This window comes from Parasteatoda tepidariorum, chromosome 9 (genome assembly GCF_982258835.1).
Source record: "Parasteatoda tepidariorum strain Cologne lab strain chromosome 9, Ptep-v5.0, whole genome shotgun sequence".
In the NCBI taxonomy this organism is placed as follows: domain Eukaryota; kingdom Metazoa; phylum Arthropoda; class Arachnida; order Araneae; family Theridiidae; genus Parasteatoda; species Parasteatoda tepidariorum.
Genome location: NC_141763.1, coordinates 23,111,139 through 23,138,853, shown reverse-complemented (window position 1 = coordinate 23,138,853; position 27,715 = coordinate 23,111,139). Strand labels below are relative to the sequence as shown.

Sequence of the window (27,715 nt, the reverse complement as noted above, 5' to 3'; positions counted from 1 at the left end):
AAAAATAACTTCTGTTAAGTGCCACCTGTTGTATGGGTAACACCTGCTGTAAGTATAAATTTTCGAAATGTAGCGTAAAAATTAATCTTAAGAAAAAACAATTAAAACTATGATTCTAATTATAATTATAAATTTCAGATTATTTAAAACTTTACTCACCACGGGTAATACAGTTTGTTCAGGTTGAGCTGGTTCATCATCTTCTGAAAAATAATTATTTAATTATTATGAGATTATCTAAAATTGTCTTAAAAATTTTAAAGAATAGGGAAAAAACATTATGCAAAGTATCACAAAGATAATTCTCATTCAAACGCTAAAATTTGATACAAAATGTCAATTCCGTTATTCTATAAATATCTAAAAATATCTTAACATTTAAAAAATTTTAAATGAAATATTATGCAAGTACAGCAAAGATAATTCTCATTCAAATTCTAAAATTTGATACCAAATGTTAAGTCCGTTATTCCACAAGTTACAAACAGAAATATTTCTAAAATAATTATTCTTTCAGCCTAGAAGCAGATACATTATTATTATTCTTAATTCAATCAATTTTCAAAAATCTATGTATTTAATGTTAAAAGAAATTGAACACGTCACGCTTAGGAACCGTAGAAAAAAGCAAGAACTGGCAAGAAAATCATTTCATTATAGCTTGTTTTCAAGAAGATTGAAATATGACTACGATGAATTTTTTAACAGTTACAACGTGCATATCAGACTTTTTTAAAATCCCGAAAAAGAAAATAGTTATGAATAGCTTATAAAAAAATTCTAAAAGCATATTTTTTAAATACCACTATAATTCCATAATTTTAAAAGCTGCACACTTATAAAATTATTACGAAATTGCTGGTATTAAGCTTCCTCTCCTTACTTTGATCGGTTCGAATTTTGCTCGGGTAAAAATGATGCTATTTCTATAATCTTCAAGCATTTTGGCAGTGCAAAATATTCCTACGCATTTGTTGCTAAACGAAAGATAGTTCACATAGAGTTTGTACAGAAGTACATCCAAAATTTTAATAACCACCCGTATTTGATGTTCTTAAAACAATTCTTTATTTTTAAGATGATGTATTTTGTTTAGATAGTTTAGAAGAATCTCTGTAAGAAAAACATAAGGGAGGGCAGTATGAGTAAACTGTGGGTGTATGGGGAAAACAAGGTTCGGATTCAGGAAGCATTTTTACAAATAAATAAGTTTTTAAATAAGTTTTTCCTTTTTTGTTCTTGTGATAGACTTAGTTTGTAGCATTATTTTTATTGCTTTGAGTGTGAAATACAATTATCAGCTATATCATTGCAGCTATTCCTTTAATCTACTTGCAAGGGAGCAAGCAATTCATCCTCATTATCTACCTTTTCCATTATTTATAAATTAGTTATAGTAGTTAGTCATCATAACTCATTTTTTCCGCTTGTTTTTGTGCTTGATATCCGATACTTTAGAAGGACGTAAAGAAACCATTCATGGCAAAGTCCCTTTCGCCTACATAAATAATCTGAACTTTAAAGTATAGAAAAAATGAGCTTAGGTAAACATTGAAATTTCAAATCCAGAAAAAATTTCTTTGAAATAACAAAATTCAAACAAATTATGGCAGAATTATTCGAGACTATCTAGTTGGAAAATAATTCTACAACAGTTTGTTTGCATTTTGATATTCATCTTCATCCTGTCGAAAATCTATTGGTACTTTCAAGCAAAAAGTGACCAAACGAAAAATAACCATCTCATTCACTGATTTGTGCAAGTATGCTTTAGCTATGGTATGGAATTGTTGAAAACTGATAGAGTCTCGTAGACTCTATGCTAAAACGAGAAAAACTGGTTTTTACAATTAAGAGCATGCTACATCACGGGAGAAATTTATTATCTCAAACTCTACGTGAGTAATTTAAAATACAGAAAAAGTGAGCAGAAACAAACCTAGAGTAAACCTTGAAGCTTCAAATACTCAAAAGAAATTTTCACAATATCAAAATGGAGACAAATTGTCAGACGATAATTTAGGATTATCGTTCTCTTCCTACAACTTGTTTTCATTAGGACATTTTAAAAATTTTTTAAATTTAATTTTAAGCATTTGAAGCCATATAGTTAACTATAGTGGCTGGGTGGCGCAATTGGTTTGTCGTCGGCCTTCTGAGCCCAAGTCTGCGGGTTCGATCCCCGGCCCAGACACTAGATTTTCGGGATGCAGAAAATCCTCAGCGATCATGTCGTATGATTATGCGGCATGTAAAATATCCCTGGAGTGCCTTATTTGGCTCTTGGCATTTCCTGGCAAAATTAAATTCCTAGTGCACTTTAGCATCCATATAGAGTCTCGGTGCTGCCATCTAGTGTGGCAGCACCGAGCTGCCATCTAGTGGTCCAAATTAACATGATCAACGGTATCTCACCCATTGTGGTGGTCCTGAAAGAGTGGATACCACCTCTGGAGAACGCATTAGGTCTGCTCATCGGCAAGACCGATTGTGCAGCTCATTGGAAATAAAAAAAAGTTAACTATTGGTTTATCTGAACTTACTTTTCTCTAATTTTAAATTTTAAAATAACAATAGCTGTAAAATAAATTTTTGATAAAATGCTTCTCCCCCGGTATTACATATTTTTCTGTGAGTTAGGAGCAGTATAGTCGCTTCCGAATAATGAATGATTAATTTCCACCTTCAATCAATCAATATTAAGTGATAAATATTCCATTACTTACCTACACATATAGGGCAGCATTTACCAAGGGGAATGTATTTTTGAGTTTTGCATTCTATGTCAGGACAAGCTTCTTCCTCGCAAACGGTGTTTCCAAGAAGACATTTACATAATGTACACGGATCGGGATTCCATTCCTCTCCATTCTCATAATACTCTCCATTATAATCACAAGCTGTGTCGTCATAACCTATGTCATAATTTTAAAAAAAAGAAACAAAAATCTTAGTAGTAGTAGTAGAAGTACTTTATTCATACCGCACTAGAGCTGCACAAAGGGCTATTGGTGACGGTCTGGGAAACACCCCTGAGGATGATCCGAAGACTTTTTGATCCACTGCACAAGAGATGTCTCCAGTCCGACGATCTGCGCGTCAAGTCGAGTACTTTGCGGTAGAATAAATTAACGAAGACCGATACCGCCCACCCTCTGTTCCTATGCTGACTGATAAAAGTGGTCACGCTCTCCCCCGCTCAGTGACCACAGCCAGTGATGTTAGACTTTGGGATTTTGGTAGGAACGGTGTCTTTAAGTTCAGTCCATTGCGTGAGCCATAGATTTTAGTAAAGACTTATAAATTAAAAATGGGATAGGTCTTAAATAATGCATATAGGGTTTAGTCAGAAATATGGCAACAGTTCTACTCTATGCAAACTATCTTTCTCTTAGCAAAAAAATTTTTGGAAAATTTTATACGTCAAAATAGTTGGCACAGTTTGAAAGATCAAGATTGAAGCCGTTAGAAATGGTGTCTTTTAACACCATGCAAAATTCGGATCGACCAAAACGAAGAGAGGAAATTACTAACTTATTTTTTGCTGTATTATCGGCAACTTAAGCTTATGGATTTTAATGATTATATGAAAATGCATCTAGAATTATAGTGGTGTCGATAAAAAACGGAAAAGCATTTTACTCTCATCATTTTGGTCGATTCAAATTTTGCTTTCGTAAAAATAACATACATCCTAAAAGTTTCAAACATGATCTTTCAACTTGAGCCAGCAATTTTGTCGTATAAAATCTTTTAAAAACATTTGCTAATAAAAGAAATATCGTTTACATAGTTGATTATAGAAGCATTTTCATTTTTTTGTCCGATCTATGTATATCATATTGACTATCACACCTCTTTCAAACATATGTTTAAATTGAATATAGTGGTGATCGATATCGTTTTTATTTGGCATTTATTGAAGTTATACTTCCTATGCGACTTCCAACAAGGTTGCGTTAAACGTTTAACGCTACATTTTTATTGGCCGGGAAATCACGTGGTAGGATCCAGTTTTCCCTCATTCATTTCCATATTGTTTTGGTTCTCACTAGCATAAAAATAATAAAAGTCATAAAAGTATTGTTTTTCTATAAATATTTTTTTAGTTTGATTTGATACACATATAATTTAACAAAATAGTATTTTTTTATTTTCAAATTTAGTGGATAACAATTGTAAAAAATGAGTGAAAACAATCCCACGGACAATGCGACGGATTTAAGGTTATGTGAAGGTTCGTCTCTTGTGAATATCAATTGATTGTTAGGTTTTCTCTTCTGAAATCACATTATGACGCATTCACATACATTATTAATAGATTTTCCAGGGCAAGACGATGAGGCAACCACAAGCACTTCCACTGGTTCAAGAAGTCCACGAGGTCCACGAGGGAAAAATGCACAATATTACCTTGATTACAGAGCACGGAAGCGAGCGGAGCAGGAAAAAGAGTCGTTGAATAGAACTAGTGATCCTTCTACGACTGCTGATTCTTCTACAATTAACGTTGCAGGTTGCGAAGTTTAACTTCTTCCGCGCGGTGGGACTCCACGCACTATTTTTTTACATAAAGACAAGATAAAAATATCAATGCATATTGTTTTCTAATATTTTGATCTACAAGAGTGTAAGTCTTAAATTTAACATTCATTTAGAGTAACCTCAACACGTTAGAGCACAAAAATTAACATTAGGAAAAAAATCATTTCTATTTCAAAAGGGTTAAAAGTGGTAGTATAATGGTTTCATTATTCACATTTAACTTAATTAAACGAAACAGTTGTGTGCTAACTTCATTCATAATATCTTAGGTTTCATTATTTCATTACCTGAGTGTACAAGTTTATAAAAAAACGTATAGGTTTATATAAATGCATATGTACTTGTATACTCCTTTGAAAATAACTCTTAGGACAAAAATGTATGACTTTAATGTATCGCACCATAAACTTAAATGTATTATTTGCCTCCTTTCTACCTCTTCCTACGTAGCAGAGAAGTGAGGACACTTAGAATTCACTAGAATGAATTTTAAAGAAATCGTGGTTAAGAATATGTTATTAAATAGCATAAATATTGAAGAGAAACCGATTGCAGATTTTATTTTATTTTATAACTCTCGTTGAACAGTCGACCCAGTTTTGGGGTTCACGACTTCTAACATTCACCTCCATAGCCTTGTAATTTTGAACCCTATCCAGAAGACAAGGGTTCTTCTGTATTAAATATAGGGTTAAATTCGCCTTTTTGGAGACCTTTTTAATCTAACTAACCCTCATTTGCGTTCCATGGAGAGGAAAACCACAAAAATCTCCCAAGGTAAGTTTGACTGCAAGGAGACTCCAACCCATGATCCATCTGTCATTGAGAACATTTTACGTCAGCACTGTGGTCTGTGCAAATCGGATGCGAAATTCGTATCGAGCATTCGATACTGGGATTCGAACCCGATTCACCTCATTGGAAAGCGAACGCTCTATCCCCTGAGCCATCGCGGCTCCGATTGCAGATTTGAAATTCAGCGATACGCAAAATATATTTAAGATCCTTTCAAAATTCTCATGCAGTAAAAAAAAATTAATTCATGAGGAGCGCATTGTATTTTTAACTTCTTCATTTAGAATGAAATGAAAGAACTTTGAAAAACTAAGATAGCAAAATAAGATCATCTGGAAGTTATCAAAAATCTTCATTGGAGGAAATCTCACGATAAAGCCTTCCAAGTGTCATTTTGACAGCCTTGGAGATAAAAAAGAAAATAAAACGGCAAAGAAACAAACAAAGCTGTAATTACTTCAGAAAGAAGAGTTATAAAATTAAATATTCATTCAGGAAGGGGGGAAAAATCACAGTCAAACATATGGAAAGCATGGGTGTTATTACGTTAAATCATAACTTCCAACTTAATAACTTTAATGTTTTTGCATTGGAAGTTTAACAAGGAATAACCTCCTGACTCAGCGATTGCGCAACGATTTGTGGTGATATAAAATATATAATACGCCAACTAAATATAAATAAAATGGCGATTAAAGATTTGCCATAGATCGCTAATTTTTTAGCCGAAAATGCACCCAGCGATTTCAACTTCATGCATTACTTATAGGGAACGCTGCAATCATGTCCGGTACGCTCACGTGATTTTACGCTAGTTCCAAATTTCAGGGAGGATTGATTTTTGTTATAAAACGTTTCATTCTAACTAAAGTTAAATTCATGTTACTATTACTTTATTAAAATAATTTTGTTGGAAATTTTTTTTGCAAATTTAAAAAAAATCTTTTACGGAGAAATTAAAACTTTTAACGCTTTAGTTTTTTTTTCTAACGTTAAATATCAAGTTTTATCACATAAAAAAAATCGTGTGATAATTTCTTTGTCTGTTTTTTTTATTAAAAAAAATTAAAAGTGCATTCTTTGCCCAATTGCACTGGAAAGTGCATTATTAGCCAATATTTTTTATAGCCCAATATCCATTCAATTTTTTTTTGCTCATTATGTTGAATATCATGTTTTTAAAAAATCAAGATTTTGTTTTCGGTCATAGAAAAAAATAAAAAGCGGTTTTCAGCTATAATACTAACATTAGTGGAGTTAATCACGTCGTTAGTTGACCTCTATTATCAAAAACTGAATTTATTCCAAATGTTAAAAAAGAATCCGAGTGGCTCAGGGGATAGAGCACTTTCCTCCCAATGAGGTGACACGGGTTCAATTTCTAGTGATGGCTGGTCAATACGAATTCCGCACAGGGCTCGCACCTGCCAAAGTGCTGACGTAAAATATGCTCTGTGGAAGACGGATTATGAATTGGAGTCCCCGTGTCGTCAGACTAACCAAGGGAGATTTTCGTTGTTTTCCTCTCCATGTAACGCAAATGGGGGTTAGTTAAATTAAAAAAATATCCACAAAGGCGAATTAACCCTATACTTAATGTAAAAGATCCTTTGTCTTCTGGATTGGGTTCAAAATTACAAGGCTATGTAGCTCAATTGCTGGTAGTCATAAAAAAATGGTTATAATTTTTTTTTTAAAAAGAAGCGAAATCTTTGAGATCTGAATACCTGTCTATATTGTATGTTGATCACTGAAACAAGTCTAATTTGTCCAGGAGTGTCAATAAATGCTATTCAAAACCCTTCATTTTTTCAAGAAATTTTTCATACTACTATATTATGCAACGATTTCCAACCTTTTTAGTTGTTCGAACCACCATTTTGAAAGAAAAAAATCTCAGAGGCCTACATTTTGCGCAGTATCTAATTCTAGAAACAACTTTATAGTATTCGCTTAGCTATCAGAACTGTAAAGAAACTCAAAAATAAGTAATTAAAGCTAAAATAAATTAGTGGAATTTTTTACTTTATTTGTACTTCACGAACAAATCAATATCTGGATTAAAACTGGACAAATATAATCTCTTATCACTCGCAACATTTAATTTATTCCTATATTTATTTGTCAGGAAAAAAATGGCTCGTTCCTATAATCAATAGCCCAGCACCTTGTTACCCGCGCCCCACTGCTGATGGGTTAAGAACTGTTGATATCATGTACTGAAACTTCACTACTAAGATGAAATGGTATAAATGATAACTTGAATCTCTTTGTAAGTTGACCATTTGAGAAAAATAAAGACCAATATTACAAATAGATTTTTATTTACAGGGTGCAAAAATAAATAAAAATAAAATAAACGGAGCACCGAAAATAACTTTTGATGCAGCAATCGCATCTTCACATTTTAGGATTCACTCTTAATGGTTCAAAGGGGTGACTTCAAACGTGTATAATTAATTAGTGCTGGCGATATTTTAAGTTACGAAATCAGACGCAGAAAATTTTTTTACAACAATTTCGGATTTCTGACCTTCAAAATATAGGGGTTAGCCGCCATCTCTGAAATATAGTCCCATAGTTAGTCCAGGAGAAAGGTCCAAAGTTTGGACTCCTTAATGTTAATTTGCGTATTTCAGCATATCTCAAGAACTTGAAAGCGAATTGAAAAACTTTTGCTAGCAACTATAAAATTCTTTAAAGAAGAAAAAAAACTTTTGGTAAATATTTATTATTTTATTTAATAACGGTAAAAAAATTTGAATTGTAAGGTAAACAAATTTTTACATCATTTTAAAGAATGCAATTTTAAATAGCAAAATACCGAATTTGAGCGTAATCGGTCGAATAGTTCCTGAGAAATAGCATTTTAAAAAAGTCGTATTTTTAACACGTTCACGCCGGGGTGACCCACCGGTGGGTCACGCTAGATTGTCTCATCTTGGCAGAGCACCGGAGTAAAAACTGGTAACAATAAATTTCATTTTTTATTTTTTTTCCGGGAATAATAAAAATCTATAACTACCAATTGTTTTTAACGGATGCAATTTTTATATTGAATTGCTTCTTCGCCGTGATAAATTTCCTTACTGTGAATTGTTATTGTTGAGAATAGATTAACTCCTCACGAATATTATCTAATATTGAAATAGTTCTTCTACCAGTATTTTCTCTTTTCCCGTACCAGTATTTTCACTTTTTCCGGCGTGAACATGTTAAACTAAGAAATTATTACGTATACAAAATTTTACAATACTTTTTAATTAAGAAATTATCTTTAACAATAAATAACTGGCATGCATTGTTAACAAAATAAGCACGCTTTTTTATTTAGAAAAATTAAATGTTTAATAATTGAATTTGATGTTTCAAATGTAGTTCAATCTGGTTTTAAAATATTTAAAATAATATTTAAAATCTTATTTTTTTAGAAGTTCGGGGTATTTTAGAAATAAAATTTTAAAGTTACTTAAAAAGAACATTGTATATTATACTACTTTTCTTTATTTAGTTTGGAATTTTATGGGACATGGTATTTAGGTTAAGAAAAATAATAATATGATGTAAGAAATGATAGAAGAAGAAAAAAATAACTCATATTTCTTTATAAAGTGACCACTGCTTTGCTACCGCTAAAAAATACTATTTCACAAAGCGGAGCAAATTGGCATCTCTGATATTATCTTCTAATAAAATGTATAATTTTATTAATTACCACTTTTTGCATTTTTACTCGCACGCGGCAAGCCTGATATCTACCCATATTTGATCTTGCCTAATGCGGGGGTGAGAATATCAAATCAGTTCCGAAAACTACAGATTTTTTATAAAAATGTTATTTTTAGTTAAATTTTTTTATGACTGAATGTACAAGTTTATAAAGAACACTTAGATTTATATATATGTTACCGGTAAATTATGAAACGCCGGCATTATATAGAATGCCTAGGCAATGTATAGAATGATGTTTTTAGGCAAAGTAAGAAATGTGAGAAGTATTACATACTTTCCCTAGGCATTGTATAAAATGCCTAGGCGTTCTATAGAATGCCAAATGGTAGGCAAAGTATGAAATAAACGTCCTGATGAGGTTATTATGTAAATGATGTGCATGTTACTGTGAATGACCGAAATCGGTGGTTGTTGACTTTCACCGGTGAATGTTGACAATCACATAGTTGCTTTGGTGAATGCCCGAAATATTTATTACATCCGATTTGATAATAATTTATTCGTGGATATAATTACATTTATTCGATATTTTAAGACTTACTGACGATAGATTAGAACAAACATCAGTGTTTGGAGTATCGGGCAAATGTATACCGGGCAATGGCACTTGACTTTAAAAAAACATCAGTGTAGGGTATATTGGGCAGTGGCACTTGACCTTAAAAAAACATCAGTGTAGGGTATACCGAGAAAATGTATACCGGGCAATGGCACTTGACCTTAAAAAAGTATCAGTGTAGGGTATACCGGGCAGTGGCACTTGACCTTAAAAAAACATCAGCGTAGGATATACCGGGCAATGGCACTTAACTAGACCTAGTATGACAAGACCTTTGGTAATATGTCCGAAATATATACTAGGTCTCGTGCCACTGCCCGGTATACCCTACACTGATGTTTTTTTTAAGGACAAGTGCCATTGCCCGGTATACCCCACACTGATGTTTTTTTAAGGTCAAGTGCCATTGCCCGGTATACCCTACACTGATGATTTTTTAAGGTTCAGTGCCACTGCCCGGTATACATTTGCCCGATACTCCAAACACTGATGTTTCTTCTAATCTATCATCAGTGAGTATTAAAATATTGAATAAATGTAATCTATCGTCAGTAAGTATTAAAATATCGAATAAATGTAATTATATCGACGAATAAATTAATATCAAATCGAATGACGTTTTGAATTTGTCATTTTTGAATGACATTTTGACGAATCGGAGATGTATTTTATATTCCGATTTCTCATTTTGAAATATAAATCATTTCATACTTTGCCGGCTAATTTTAGGCATTCTTTACAATGCCGGATTTCATACTTTGCTGGTAACATATATACTCATACAATTATGTGCTCCTTTGAAAATAACACTGAAGACATAAAACAATATCGCATCATAAATTGAAATATAGCATCACCTTCTTCCATTCACTATGTAACAGAGAAGTAGGGGCACTTTGTTATTCACTCGAGTAAATTTTTAAAAAAATTCGAGGTCATTAATACTTATCTCAAAAACAAGAACAAAAAAAGCTTTTTGCGCATTATTAAGATAGCAATTGAAAAAAAAAAAACTTATTTTTTTGTTCATTCATGTGTATAACATTAGAATTTATTGTTGTACTGTAACTACCACTTCTGATTTTAAATTTTAATTTATAATCAATTCAATCTAGAATTTATTAGCAATATGAATCTATAAAATTGCTCTTCTATGTTTTTAAAATTAAGCGGTCATTGAGCAACGTGATCGCTAAGTGCAAAAAAGATATTAGCTCACTGATATAAACCTAATCGCTTTTTTTCTTCTTTTTTTGAATTAACTAATTTCTAGAGGTAGCAAAATGTATTTTAACACAAAGTATTTAAACATGCGTTAACACGTTCATGCCGGGGTGACCCACCGGTGGGTCCCGCTAGATTGTCTCATCGGGCGGAGCACCGGAGTAAAAACTGGTAACAAATAAATTTCATTTTTTAGTTTTTTTCCGGGAATAATAAAAATCCATAACTACCAATTGTTTTATACCAATATTGAAATAGTTCTTCTACCAGTATTTTTTCTTTTCCGTCCCGCTTTCAGGCGCAACACCCGGGGTGAACGTGTTAAAATTTGATAATCATCCTGTAATATTTTAAGTGCTAGCTAAATTTTAAAAAAAAAAACACTAAATTTTATTGTTCTTTTAGTACTGCTTTAAATATGAAACAAAACTGCTCCAATGAAACCTAAACACTGAAAAACATTGCAACGCATTCTCACCAAATGATACAAGATACCTTAGACATTAGCATCTCTTAAAAAATGCGAAAATACCTAAGATCCGTCAAAAATCTCATGCAACAGAAAAGGAGAAAAAAAATTTCGCATTGTAATTTTTTGTAGATGGGGCTTCTACTCATTAAAGCTGCGAACTGACCAGCTAGAACGAAGTGCTATATTTAGGCTCTAAAAAAAGTAAAAGGTGAAAAGTAGATCATAAATATAATGTACTACAATTAAAATTGATCTCATGTTAGATATTTATTTTGAAGCTTTACATATTTGATAAAAGATCGCGCTTATGAAGTTATTTTAATTAAGAATCTTTACCAATTGACCCAATAATAATAACCGACCATTTAAAAAATGAATGAAGGAAAAACGAAGGAAGGTTTCCTGCATCCTACGCAATCTGTTTAACCGAATTTGTAACTAATTTTGAAACTTAATGAGAATAAATTCTAGATTTACAAAGCAGACCACTCGTTACTTATTTGAGAAATTCAATTCTAATGTAACTAATTTTGAAACTTAATGAGAATAAATTCTAAGTTTACAGAGCAGACCACTCGTTACTTATTTGAAAACTTCAATTCTAATATAAGTTTTGGAAGAAGAAAAAAAACTTTAAAAAGTTAGATATACACATATTTAATAATTTGTTCAGATCTACAGAGTCGTTTCAAATACTTTCATGAATTGTGTCTAAAACTTTTTAAATTTTGCAACAAAATTTAGAAAGAGAAAGATTTAGGATAAAACAATTATAAACTACAACAAAAGAGTAATTTAAATTATAAAAAAAGAAAAAATTATAATTGCGTTGATTTCTGGTTTTATATTTTATTTTACTTTTAAAAATTCAAATTATGATCATGATTAGTCATCATCATATTCAATAATCATGTAATAATGCTGTCTCTCGTTGAATTGTACTAGTATTATCTGCTCTTCTACTTGACAAATTCTTATAAGCAATACTTATGTAGCTGAGCACACAAGCCCGTATATGTATGAATACCAATTAATTATAACCCAATGAATTACTCTACAACAACAGAATCTCCGTAAAAACTACCACCAAATTTTGCCAATGTTAACAAAGGTTATGTATTAAAGTCTATTCTAGGTATAATAAAGTGAAAGTAAAACAAAATCAACCCGCACTACTCAGAATTGTTTGAACATAAGTACAATAATTCAAATAATCAAAAAGTAATGCTTATTGTGCTGTAAATTGTGAGAAAAATTCTATTTATTTTGAAAATGTCTCATTTAATTAAATACCACTGAGAAAAATACTTCGCTAGAAACCTGAACATTGGAGCAAATTGGACTATCTCACCTTTTGTAAGTAAAATGATAATAATATTTTTTCAAGGATAATTTCTAAAAAAAAAAAAAACGTTTTATAGGTTATAAGCAGGATTTGACTGTGGTAAACTAGGGAATGAAGTACGATGCCATTTTTAAATAAGTTTTTGAAAAGTCGCAATTAAAAAAATCTAACTTTTTAAAAAAAATCCAAAATGTCAGCAAGTCCTCTGTATAAATTTTATGGTGAAAAATAAGTAAAGAAAGAAGCGTTTTTTGCAATGAAGAAATTCAAAATTATGAATTTGTCAAGAATACTAATAACATTTAAAAATAAAAAATAGGGTAAAACGTCGAATTCCTATTCATATAAATACAGCAAAGCATGAGAATGAAAAGATTTCTGTACATTATAATAATTAATGATAAATCAAACTTAAGACGCTTTACGAAGCATGCATCTATTCACATCAAATATTGATTAAATAGTAGAGAAAGACTGTCAAATAAATTTTGTTAATTCATAAAAAGCACTATAGCAATTTGCACAAAATGCATTTAAAACACAAAAGCAATTTGCAGAACAATAATAAATATTAATAACAGAAAATTTGTGCCACTTCAAACATTATGACCTGGGCCTATGCCCTAGTAGGCCCCGTGCTATAATAAGGCCCTGGCTATTAAGCAATTTTAAAGCAAAAGAATGCAATGATTAGGATTAGAAATAAATAAATTCTCACTTTCATTATAGTCCTGTGCGTGTACTACTACAGCGACAACAACCAGGGCCCACAGAGCACCCAGAAGGGCCCTCATTCTAGAGAAAACACCAAAACACTAGCACTTCATAAAAGATAACCGTATATGGGAACTTTATCTTAAGAAAGATGATAATCCGTCAGCTGAGGATAAAGGATGCTTCAGAGATGCTCTCTTCTTCACACAGAAAAGAGGAACTTCAGATCTTATGTACGGGCATCCGTTTTTTCGCCCACGCTTTAGGACGCAGAGTGAAATGCGAGACAGGCTTCTGTGACCCCCAGCCGGGCAGTGGCCCACCCCAACACTATCGCTTCAAGATGGCATTTTGTCATCACCAAAGTGATGATTCTCCCGTCAAGTGATGGCACAAAAAATTAGTTTTGATTTTCCCCCTTTTCTTGGTGAGACACAATTAAAAACTAAGAAAGACATTCCAGTTTTGTCCCCGAATCGCTTCCGCATTTGTTCTAATTTTAAATAATATCGTAACAATGTGCTTATTCTCTCTAAATTAAAAATGGAATCATTTATTGCAGGAAAGCTACGATTTAAAATATTTTTTCCAACAAAAATTAATAGGTTCGTTTTCTCAAGCTAATAAAAATGTTTAAATTCAGCTTCCAACTACATACCCTCCAACAATTTGAGGTGCATGCGAAATATTTTTTCCAGTCGTTAGTGGGTCTAATTTTAAACAATATCGTAACAATTCACTTATGTAACTCTAAAATAAATTGGAATCGTATATTGCAGGATTGCTACAAACTAAAGCATTTTTGCCAAAAAAATTAATAGTTTCTCAAATTAATAGAAATGTTTAAATTCAGCTTCCAACTGCATACCCTCCAACAATTTGAGGTGCATGCGAAATATTTTTTCCAATCGTTAGTGGGTCTAATTTTAAAACAATATAGTAACAATGAGCTTATGTTACATTTTAGATTGTAGCAATCATGCTATACATGATTCCAGTTTTATTTAGAATTTTACTTTTTCCAACATAAATTAAACGGTTAGTTTTCTCAAGCTAGTAAAAATGTTTAAATTCAGCTTCAACTGCATACCCTCCAACAATTTAAGCTGCGTACGAAATAGATTTTTTAGTAGAAGTGCTTCTAATTTTAAACAATTTAGTAACAATGTGCTTATGTAATTCTATGTAAAACTGGAATAATGTGTAACATGATTGCTACAATCTAAAATGTATTTCTAACACAAACTAACAGGTTAGTTTTTCCAAGCTAGTAAAAATGTTAAAATTCAGCTTTCAACTGCATACCCTCCAACAATTTGAGGTGTGTACGACATATTTTTTTTTCCTGCTGTAGCGATTCTAATGGTTCTTATTTTAAACAATATGGTAACAATCTGCTTAAGTAACAGAAATTAAACTGGAATCATGAATTACAGGACTGCTATGATCTAATATATATATATATAATTTTTTTAAGTTAGTAGGTTAGTTTTCTTAAGCTAATAAAATTGTTTAAATCGGGCTTCCATTTGCATACCCTCCAACAGTTCGAGTTGAACTTAAGCAAAATTTCACAGAACAAATAAAATTTATGTTTAACTATAACTTTGAATGCATGATAGCTTCAATCTAGCTTTTTACATAATATTGATTTTATTTAAATGTAGTGGTGAACACATTTTTTTAAATTTAATTTTATTAAGTAATCAATGCATAATCTTAGTTTCCACTAGAAAAATTATTTTCCAAGGTATTTATTCTCCGGGTAGCAGAATTTATGAAGAATATCTGCAGTACTAACTATACTTCACAAATCCAAAGTTATCTGCGACATCAAAGTAGTGGGGTAGAGATTATTATTGTAAAAATTCCTCTTAACTTCCATATATGTAACAAATCTTGAAAATATAATGTCCTTAAAAATTGTGCATAAAAACTTATGTTGTTTGAGTTGAAATTGAATTTATACAAGCATATTAAGTAATTGAATAAATCTTTTTACAGTTAACCCTGCAATCAAGTAGTAGGGGAAAAAATCTATTATTTTTGCGTTTTCCCGGAATTCCGCTTTTTATTTAGGAAGAAAGAAAAAAAGGAGCCCCAGCAAATTTTTCCCTATTTGCTTCTTAGAAATAGAAGGATAACTTATGAAAAATAATCTGCAGATGCTGACGTAATCCGCAGCGCCCTCTGCCGTATTGGACGGGTTTTGCTACCGGAGGTATGTTTAAGATTACACATTATTCTCTAAGTATTTTCGTCTCCTGTATATTTTCTCTAAATCGAAAACTTATTTGTCAGTTGCAAATAACTTATCCATATTTTTCTTAATTTCGCTATCAATTAAGAAATATTTTTAAATTGTAACAGCTAAGAATTTCTCATACATCTGTGATACAATTTACCCAGTGGTAATTAAATGGATTCACTTAAAAAATTATTTTATTTTATAGAGTAATGGATATTTTAGACCAACTTAGAGTTGATCTGGATACTCCCTGTTGAGATTTCACTGATTCATTGGATATGGCATGATTCAAAGAGATAAGATAATGACGTGGCTAGGCATGCAGTTTAGTACATGGATGCCAACTCCTCCGTTTTCTACAAAAGTTTTAATAAGTTGGCATAAAATCAAAGTCATAAAGGCATTATTTTCCTTTAAAATATTTTATTTCCAAAAAAGAATATTTACCTATAATATTTATTTTTCTTTTTTTACTCTTTTTCTTATTATTACGTTTTAAATTTTGATTGCTTTCTTAATTAATAGTTTAAAAGCATTGTTTCATCTTATTATAACGTAATTCTTTAAATTTACCTTATTGCGCTATATTTTAAGATAATTTTAAGACATTTTAAGACTTATTTGAATGACTAAACTAATTAACCTTTACTAAATTATTATTTTCTAATGTAACTTACATCAATATGTTATTATAAAATACCGTTGTGGAGATTTGTTAAATGATTAAGAGATTCAATCAGCTTCTTGCAAAATGTGATGTCAGCACAAATTGTATATAATATAGAAGCCTGCTTAATAAGCGAAAATAATAAATTACGGTTCTCAACTCACCAAATTTGTAACAACAACATTATATATGCTATTTACCAATTAAATTTAACTCAAATTAAACATTTAATTTGAAGAAATGAATGTTGGACGTGGAAAGTAGGGACACAATCGTAAGCAAACAGAATTCTATAGACGTTTTAACACGTTCACGCCGGGAAAAGTGAAAATACTGGTACGGGAAAAGAGAAAATACCGGATTTCAATATTAGATAATATTCGGGAGGAGTTAATCTATTCTCAACAATAACAATTCACTGTAAGTAAATTTATCACGGCGAAGAAGCAATTCAATGTAAAAATTGCATCCGTTAAAAACAATTGGTAGTTATGGATTTTTATTAATCCCGGAAAAAAACTAAAAAATGAAATTTATTGTTACCAGTTTTTACTCCGGTGCGCTGCCAAGATGAGACAATCTAGCGTGACCCACCGGTGGGTCACCCCGGCGTGAACGTGTTAAAGGAAATTTTACAGCGGCCTAGGCCTATAGGCCCATTCGCCGAATGCAGTGGAACCACAATTTTTAATTTGACAGCAATTATATAGAAATAAAATGTTAAAAATTTTACAGTAACAGCGATGGCAACAAGCCTCGAAAACATTGAAACACATCAGAAAGAAGGTCAACAGACCCTTATAATTTTACATATCGTTCAACAATTTAACATAAAAACAAATTAAAACAATATTGATCATGCTTGGTCTTGTACCGTTCAGGCCAACAGACCCTTATACTAACGAAATGTTTGTATCATCACGAACTCATTTTCACTTACTAGATACTACAGTTGAATAAAGGTATCAATAGGATCGAATTGAGAGCTAGAGCTAGTTGCTGGGTAAAAGGAAAAAGTTAAGAATTACACACAAGATAAAAGTACACATTAGTACTAGCCTGTCCTAAAGGACATAAAATTTGAATAAATCAGTAAAATGAAAATTTTACAAACGTTACAATTTTAAAACATTATGTTTAAAAATAAAAATCGACTGTACAAAGCCGTTTACATGCATAAAATTTCACGTGTTAAGTGAATAATTTCAACTTTTGTAGAAAAAACTGTTGTATGCTTAGAAACGACAATTGTTTCAAAGCAATCATTGGGGTTGATGAGCGCAGCGAACAGGAGGCTTAACCCTAAGTATTTTATAAAAGAGCAACAATAAATTTTAAAACGGGACCTACATAAATGTGGTCGACTAAATTTATACCATAATAAAATTTTAACGCTTCCCTTCCCCTTCTTCCTATAAGAAAGAGATGTTATATATCATTTTGAACAACTGTTCAAAAGGATATATAACATCTCTTTCTTAAATATTTATATACAGATGTTAAACAAATGACCTATACCATAATCGTAAAATTTTTAGGTATCGTAAAATTTTTAGGCTTTCATTTCACGCATGTTTTAGGAATTCAGTTGGTAATTTGTAACACATTGGTAATTTGTAAACATTTGGTTATTTGTAAACATTTTATGTCTGTATGGCACTTAATTTAAACATTTTGTTTCCTCAATCTTTTTCTAACAGTTTCTAAATTTTTGTCGAATACCGTTTGAGTCAGTATACCGTTAAAGAAAATAGAATAAAAGTTTGGGACCTAGATATAGTGTTACAAGAATAGTGTTACAAATTGTTATCCAGCTTTTGAAATTTCTTAAATGGCAATAACCAATTTCTTTGAAACCAAATATCGAAACGCGATTCTTGGAGAATACTTAAAAGAGAGACAACGGTGCTATTAACATAAAAAGCATCGATGAATAAAAAAAAGAGTATTTTATACATTTTAGACCGAGTCAGAGATTATAGATTGAAAGAAGGAAAAAAGCACAGAAACTTATACTCTGCATTTACTCGCTTTTTTCTGTATGGCGTCGTCACTAGTTTGTGCTAAAAATTTCGTTCCAATTCAATTTTTAACTGTGAATATATCGTTCTCAAGCGAAAAAAATACACGTTCGCTTAACACAATTTCAAAAATCATTCGCCTAAACACAATTTTATTCGACAAATTTACGATTTTGCGCATTTGGCTGGGTGGCAATATTTTTTGTCTGAATGTACAATGCGTATAGGTTTATAATCATACATAAAAACTTGTCTTCTCCCTTGAAAATAACACTTGGGATAAAAAAACATACTACCTTAATGCATTGCATCATAAATTGAAATTTATTATCGCCTTCTTCCATCCACTCCCTATGCAGCAGAGAAGTGGAGGCACTTAGCATTATAAAATAAAAAAATTCTGTTAAGGAATATATTTTTGAATTTATTAAAACTGAAGGTTTGAGAGAGAAACTGATTGTAGATTTTAAATAAGCGCCTCCAAATCGCATGCAACATTAAAAAAAATGCTTTTCTTTTTTCTTCTTGTTCCTCGTTTTTATTTGTTTCCAACATTAAGTAGAAACTGTTATTTATATCTGAAGTTCCTCAAATGCAAGTGCGACGCCGAATCACAAAATATTTTCCGATTCAAAAAATAATTATCCTCATTTATTCTAAACTGAAACTTTTTAGCTTTTTTCAGATAGTGATTTTTCTGATCTCTCACACGCAAAATAATAAAATATATTTTATAAAAAAACTACCAGTTTTTATTTTAAAGTTTAATTTATAGTTAATTTTTTGTTCTTGACTAGATGCAGTTTTCTAATAGTTTTGAGTATACTAGAGAAATAGCAGCCACTAAGCGTTGTGGTTGCTACGTTTAAAATAATGTAGAGATGAAAGCATTTTCAAGTCCTCACAAATACAACTTTTCTCTCTTTTACTAAAAAATTTTTTCTAGTGGTAGTAGAATGTGTTTTAGCTCAAAGCATTGAAATATATACAGGGTCTTTATAATTAAAGTTCCATTTTGAAATGGCTATAAAAATAAAACTACCCGACCAAATGTCATCAAACTTGGTAAATGTCTATAAAAGGTCATGGGATTTTAGTTCCTGCAAAAAAAAAGATTTTTTAAAAAAAAGTCAAAAATTCACCACCAGCGGAGAATGACGCTATATGCAATAGTGTTAAACAAATGTGAAATATGCAAATTTGTTTTACACGTCATGTGACTTTGCAGTTATAAAAGTGAGGCGCCTTGTCTGAGCTGTCAGTGTTCTGAGTCGACAATGTCTGTTACCATGCAAGATCGTGTTTTGCTCGTGAAATGTTACTATGAATGCGACAGCAATGGACGGAGGGCTTTACAAAAGTTCCGTACTGTAAGAGGAAAACGCCGAGGTCCAATGACACCGCAAGGTTTACGGTAAAAGCCGTGTAAAACAAATTTACATATTTCACATTTGTTTAACACTATTGCATACAGCACCATTCTCCGCTGGTGGTGAATTTTTGAACTATTTTTTTTTTTTTTGCGGGAACTAAAATCCCTTGACCTCTTATAGACATTTACCAAGTTTGATGACATTTGGTCGGGTAGTTTTATTTTTATAGCCATTTCAAAGTGGAACTTTAATTATAAAGACCCTGTATATATATATATATATATATATATATATATATATATATATATATATATATATATATATATATATATATATATATATATATATATATATATATATATATATATATATATATATATATATATATATATATATATATATATATATATATATATATATATATATATATATATATATATATATATATATATTTCCAATGAGCTGCACAATCGGTCTTGCCGATGAGCAGACCCAGTGCGTTCTCCAGAAGTGGTATCCACTCTTTCAGGACCACCACAATGGGTGAGATACCGTTGGTCATGTTAATTTGGACGTCTAGTTTCTGCCATACATTCATCGAGACTCTATTTGGATGCTAAAGTGCACTAGGAATTTTTAATTTTGCCGGAAATGAAAAGAACCAATAAGGCACTCCAGGGATCCTTTCGAAAATCCTGTGTCTAGGCCGGGGATCGAACCCGCAGACTTGGGCTCAGAAGGCCGACGACAAACCAGCTGCGCCACCCAGCCACTATATATATATTATAAATCCATATCCATTTTGTTTCCAGATCTATTTTTTTTAATCCAGAAGTTATTCTTCAGCAAACAATTTTTAAATCGAAAATACCGAACAAAAATATCGAAATATACTTAATTATTACCGCCCTGAACTTTCAATGCGCCTTTTTGGTTAGATACCTTATAAAGGCTGTTGCACCCTTCACACCACCACATTTGTATTCAAGCAGGGGCTTATTCGTTTCCTCGCCAAATGGAATAATAAACTAAATATTGAAATTTCAAATGCAACTGACACCCATGGCATTTTTCTAATCTCCTTTTTATTTGTGAATCAAGTTCCTCCTTTTAAGCATAGAAATGAAAGAAGAAGGGAAAAAAAGTATAATACAAGGTCGGAATGATATGTGTTGGTGGCAAACACACATGTTCTCTATCAAACATTCCGGGGTCACCAGCACCAGTTCACAAGACAGTGTCCTTCTGCTACTCATAGGGCCTCTACCGTGTTGTCACTCTTCTCCTTCGTTCTTTTTTTTTTAGGGTCGCCAAAAAATTTCTTTCGTTTTTGTAGTCAACAGCAGTGGCGCTGAAAGAAAAGGGTTGGTTTCATAAGTTATCTATTTTGGACATTAATTGAAGAAAAATTTAGACATCGTGTGGTTTAAACCGAGCGTTTATTTTTGTGTTTCTTTTATTAATCGCAGATAAATTTTTGTTCCATGCTAGACAATGTTAATAAAGCACAATCATTGTGGCTTTATTTGTGTATTTTTCATAACATTGTGGTTTAATTTGTGCAGCACCATTTAAATTATATATTAAGCCACGATGAAGTAAAATTTGTATAAGAAAACTACAATGATTGTGATAAAGTTAGACAATGATTCACACTAACTTTATTTTTTATTTTATAACCGTCGTTGAACAGCGGATCCACTTATTGGGTTTACAACTACTAATAACTAGCTTTACCCCGCCAGCCCCCTCAAGGGGGCATCCGGGGACTTATGCTCAACACTGTAGTCTTGTAATTTTGAACTCAATCTAAAAGACAAGGTAACTCCTGGATCAAGTATTGAGAGAAATTTGCCTTCATGGAAAACTTTTTGATGGAACTAAACCACATTTGCGTTACACGAAGAGGGAAACCACGAAAACCTTCCAGGGTCAGTCTGACTACAAGGGGACTCTAACCCATGATCCGTCTACTACTAAGGATATTTTATGTCAGAACTGTGATCGATGCGAGCCTAGTGCGGAATTCGTCCGGAATTCGAACCTGGCTCGCCTGATTGGGAGGCTAGCGCTCTAACTCTCGAGTTTTTACTGGTTTCTACCTTTTAAATTTGTTAAAAACTGTACTTTTAAATGTCATTTAGATATTATAAAGTAATAACGCTACTTTTATTTTTTAAAAAAAAGTGTTATTATTTAATTAACAATTATTTCTCGTGGGTAGGATTAGTATTCCGTAATTGCCTGATTGGGAACAATACGAATCGAAATTGACATTTATGCTTTTCTTTTCTCTTTTACAAAAAAAATGTTCGTATCTTTAAAAATTAGTTTCATGAAAAGAAGCAAAAAAAAAAAGATTTTCAATTCGCTAAACAGTTCTAGGACCGTGATAAAAAAATTAAACAAAAATAAAAATAAAATTTGATAATATCAACCGTTCTGAAGACTAAACAATTGGGACCTACATACTCTTTCATTATATTCAACAATCCCATTACACTCAAAAAATTTATAAATTTCGAGAAAGCATGTTTTCATTACTAATTTTGTAGCTTAAATATCGTGTAAACTAACTAATTAGTGTAACTATGGTTAACCTCACAAACCATTACATGTACTATATGTGAAATAGCGATCATTAGATCAAAAGTCATCTAAACGCTAATTTCAAATTATGATTCGATGTGATGTAATATTTGTAACAAGGAACGTTACTAATCATAATTTAACCATTTTCATGGGCTGGGATAGCCTGCTTTGTAGGGCGTTGGGCAAATGTCCAAGATATCGTGAGTTTTATCCCCATGTAGTAAATGATTACTGGTGCACGTTAAATCTGTTCAGTTACTAAGTCTTCCGTGTTCCAATAACAAATCATACCTCTGGGGATTCAAAATTGGAGATTGTTCTCCGGTTCAGGTCAAAATTACGACACGTGGATGAATGAATGGGTCCACCCTATAAACGGGCAGTGACGTGTGGGTGGATGTAGTCATATTCTCGGCCATAGATGGCTCCACCGAAAAACAAGAAACGTACACTCCTCCTTAAATTCGCTTGGTTTCAACAGGCAGGCTTGCTGGTATTGGCAAGTGGCATTCGAAACACCATTTTCATTCTGAAACGTCCTCATTTGACTTGAATAGTTTATGTATTTATCAAAGTGACAGGTTTTTTAACTACTGTATTGGGACATTGCTTCAATTTCATCTTATCACAAAAGTGGCTTACTTTAAGGGTTCTCAAATCTCATTCATAAATTTCCCATATTTTAATTTTTTGAGTTAAATCGTCGCTTTCATTGAATGATGAGCCTTGTTTTGGCTTTTCTACAGAAGTGAAAGAGAGTTACCTGAATGTTACTCTTTTCACTATTATGGTTTTGTACAATTTCCACAATTTTTTTTTTTTTAAATTTATTTCTTACTGTTATAAATCAAAATGTAATTTTAAATTAAGTGTTTTTATACATCAAACATGAAAAAGTAAATAAATAAAAGCATATAATTATAAATTAATAACTTTATAATATTAATACAATCTTACTTGAGTATAAAATTGGATTCAAGCTCACAAAAAACTTGGAGTCGGACATTTCCAAAAACCAGTTTACAGAGTAAAATTGTATGGAAAGAACATAATTTACGTGGCACTAAAGCTGCACAATGGGGTTTCTGGACAATATCCCAAAGGATGATCTGAAGACATGCTATCAGAATTTTGATAATCTGCAGAGAGAATTTCATTCGCGAGGCCACTACTTCAATTTAGACATCCATGTAAGGGGGAAGGAAATTTTCTTTTGATAGCTGTAACCATGGGACTGCTCAGCAACCACAGGACTTCCCATTCCACAGATTTTAAGAGCACGTGTGTCACATGTATTCGGAAAATAGTTTCAGTTTTGATTTTAATACGGCTTTAGGATAATAACTTTTAGGTAGTCAATTGGGTATAATATAGCCTACGTCACAAGTTGTGTTGTTCCTACTAAATTTAACCCATGAACGGCATTTTCTGCGAGCCTAACTTCAAGCCACAAATAAACAAACGAAGTGTTCGATCGTTTAGAATAGCTGCACGCCAGATTTTATTGCATTATAAAGAAAAGTAATTGAAACTAAATACAGCTAAATAAGCAACAACAACTAAAACAAATAACAACAACTACTAATAACAATAACTAAATAAACAACAACTAAATTCCATTCGTTTAGCATTGCGTCATATGTTGTTCCTACTAAATCGAAGTAGTTGTGTTTTTTTCATATTATACCCAATTACACTGCTTTGCTAAATCAAAAAATACAAATATCTAGTGTCTTTTGCCTCTAAATCCAAATTGCTTCCTTTACAGATCCGGTATATTTAATCTATACTTTGTTTTCATGAGCCGTGATGGCTCGCTGAGAGATAGAGCGTTCGCCTTTCAATGAGGCAAACCCGGTTTGAATCCCAGTGATGGCTCGCACCTCAGTGGTAGACGAATCCCTTTGCTGTCAGGCTAACCGTGGTAGGTGTTCCCCTTCATGTAATACAAATGCGGGTTAGTTAAATCAAAAAGCTCTCTACAAAGGCAAATTTCTCCCAATACTTGATCAAGGAGTTCCCTTTGTCTTCTGGATTGGGTTCAAAATAACAAGGCCACGGAGTTGAACTTTAGTAGTCGTAAACCCGAAAATTAGGTTGGCTGTTCAACGACGGTTATAAAATGGCTTACAAAGAGATGGCAACAAACCAAAATCATCCAGGCAAAGGTGGCATCCATTTGTTTAATTGTGGAATTAAATTTTTTAACTGATAAACACTAGGCTCAAATATTTAATGAAAATTAAGTGACATACCCTTTAGCTACTATGGAATTTCTATTGTTTTAGAGAAAAAAATTTCTAGTGGAAGCAGAAGTAATATGTTAATAAATATAAAATTATAAGAATTTTGTCTACCATGACACATAAAAAATTTAAACTCATATATTAAAGGACAGTTAGAAAAATTATTAAGCTCTAATGTTCTGATAAAGGTTTTGTAAAAATTCTGCGTTAGCTCACTACCTCTGATAAATACATACATACCTTATCAGAACATTTTTTATTTGAACACTTAGAAAATAAGTAAATTTTGTGATTTAACAAGTTTTTGTTCCTTTAATAAAGTTAATTTAGAATGATTTTCTACGCTACATACGAACTTAAACATATATATAAAACATATAAATTGTGCAGAGAAGTTTTTAAATGCAGACAAAATTAAGCTAATTGAGTTTGCTTGAAATTTTTATTTGGCTACTACTTTAAATATTCTGCATATTTCTGAGTTGGCAACCATGTAAAGATATTTCTTTTTAAAAATTCAAATGCTAAAGGATATGAATCAATGATTTTCAAACAAATTTATTAATGAAGTTTAAAGTCATCGAAATTTAAATATTCTTTATATTTAAGAAAAACCTAAGAGAAAAATTATTCAAAATAATGAATTTTTTACCTAAGAATCATTTCTATGTATATTTACATAAAAAAGAGGTTAAAATATGGGATTAGATATACATTAATTTCTATCTTTTTTTTTATGAAAATTTTTTTTCTTGCCCCCTCCCCTGATTGCACAACTATTTTCAGGAGCAATTTATTGAAGAGCTAATAGAAAAACCCACAACTCACTGCCACTGATTTGAGAATTCATTCATTCATTCGCTAACAGTTGATCATACTTTAAGTAATTAATTTGTTCCCAGTTCTGCATAATAAAACCTTAGTTTGCAATAAAAACTATGGAAATTTACATGTACCATCAATAAACTGGCAGTTATTAGATTGAAAATATAATAAATGAAAAATGTAGCTTTAACAACTTTCATGCAAAAAAAAAAAAATAAATAAATAAATAAAACACAAATGCAAAGGTAATGGACAATAATTTAATATACAAACAAGATACGTACTTCTTAAAATATAATAGTTTGTGAGCTAAGATCAATTCACAGGTATCACAATGGTCTCATCTTCGTATAAAAACAAAAATTTTAAAAATTCACAAAAAGTTTAATAAATATTACACATGAAGAACATAAATTTCTTTAAACAAAACAAAATTCATATAACATGAAAATGTACACAATACAAAATAAAGTGCACTCACTAAAAATAATGGGAAAAAAATTTTATGATGGTGCAGGAAAGTCACTTAAAAATGTTAATGGGAGAAAAAAAAGGTTTTAGTTATAAAAAAAAATGTGCCTCAAGGTTTCAAAATATGTACCTTAAGGTTTATGCTCTGTGTACTTGAGTTACTGTATGCATCCGAAAAATTTCAAAAGCGTTTTTTTTCATTCTGTTGAACTTAAAATTCAAGCAAATATTTCTTTTTCACTTCAAATTTAAACTCTTTATTTAAAATTACATTTTTTAGAGAAGTATGTATGATTCTCTTTTTATTACAAAATGTTTTGACATAAAAGATTTAGGGGGATTTTTTTTTTTTATTGTGTGTGGTATCCTAAAAAAATCCTTCATGTGTCAGTAGCTATTTACATCAATGATTAAAATTAATTTTATTTTTCGTCCTCACTTCAAAATTACAGTTGCTGATAGTTCAGCTGTACACCTCTCAAAATAATATATTTAAACCAAGAAAAGTAATTCAGTCACCAGTGTATTTTCTATCACTTTGGGAAAAGTAGATTTTACAGTTCACTAGTACTCTAATAAAGAACTTAATTCAGAATTTTGATTTATTTCTATAATCATGCTGGGGGGAAAAAAATTCTCACTTTAAGCTTATTTTTCTATTGCAAGATTGGCCCTTCCTCTCCTTAACTACTACTTTTCTAAATGCAATCAACAATGTTAAACAATATTACAAAACAAAAGAAACTAGAAGGTAAATTTTTTTGAGCTGCGCTTCTGATATTCTTAGTGGATTCGAGTTATATGTGATTTATTAGCCCAAAAGATGAATATGCCTATGTTACACCAAATTGGACGATGAAAATTTACAATACATACTCAAAATAATAAAATGAGATGGTGCTAGAAACTATGCCAGGCAAAGATCTCTGCAGAACACTCTAAGAGGTAAATAATTGAATTTAGTAAAATTTGTCTTTGAATGCATAGAAATAAAATTACAAAAAATTTCATTTTAATTTCTTTCCAAAAACATTCTTACATGGAATAAATTGCCATTGGCCAAATAAATTTCCACTGATCATACAGACTGGGAACCATGACAAATGAGCAGAATCATAAAACACTTTGAATTTCACTCAATAAGATTTCTACTAAGTCATGTTGACCAACAGGGATTTTGAAGTAGAGAATAAATGAATATAGAATGCAATGAACAATCTTCATGCAACATACTTTACTATACTGAATACAGTTTTTAAATAAATTAACCAACATATTTCAGCAACGTTAACGTTTTTAACATGTATCAGACACCAAATTGAACAATAAAAATTCACAATATGTATTCAAAATAATAAAATGAGATGGTGCTAGAAACTATGTCAGGCAAAGATCTCTGTGGGCGAACATGCTAGGTGGTAAATTACTGAATTTAATAAAATTAGTCTTAGCATAAAAATAAAAAATTTTCCTTCTTTCCAAAAACGTTCTTGCATAGAATAAATTAATCAAATAAACTTCCACTGACCATACAAACTAGGAAACCAGAACAGATGTCCAAAAGTTAAAATACTTTTGATATCACTTAACAAGATCTCCACTAAATCATGTCCATCAACAAGGATTTTGAAGTAGAGAATAAATGAACATAGAGATCAATGACTAACCTTCATGCAACATACTATAATATACTGAATATAGTTAAAAGACAAATTAACGTATTTAAGGCGACAAAATTAAAGAGTCTCAATGTCCATTCTTTCAGCAACAAAAATAAAAATTATTAAAAAGCTCACTAAGGCATTTCAGGCAATAAGCACAGAATCATGCTTATCAATAAGTTTACAAAACACAATAGAAAAAACATGAGTAGCACTTGGTAACTT

General features: G+C 31.4%; 1 protein-coding gene across 1 annotated transcript in view; it reads right to left on the bottom strand.

Moving 5' to 3' along the window:
* Positions 1–13,702, bottom strand: part of LOC107442626 (uncharacterized) — a 108,707-nt gene extending 95,005 nt beyond the window's left edge. Inside the window, exons 1-3 of the mRNA XM_087151044.1 lie at positions 13,391–13,702; positions 2,727–2,915; positions 160–203 (exon numbers count right to left, since the gene is read on the bottom strand). Coding sequence (XP_087007170.1) covers positions 160–203; positions 2,727–2,915; positions 13,391–13,466 — 309 coding nt within the window. The 5' untranslated portion in view covers positions 13,467–13,702. The remainder of the gene's footprint in view (positions 1–159; positions 204–2,726; positions 2,916–13,390) is intronic.
* Positions 13,703–27,715: the final 14,013 nt, after the last annotated feature.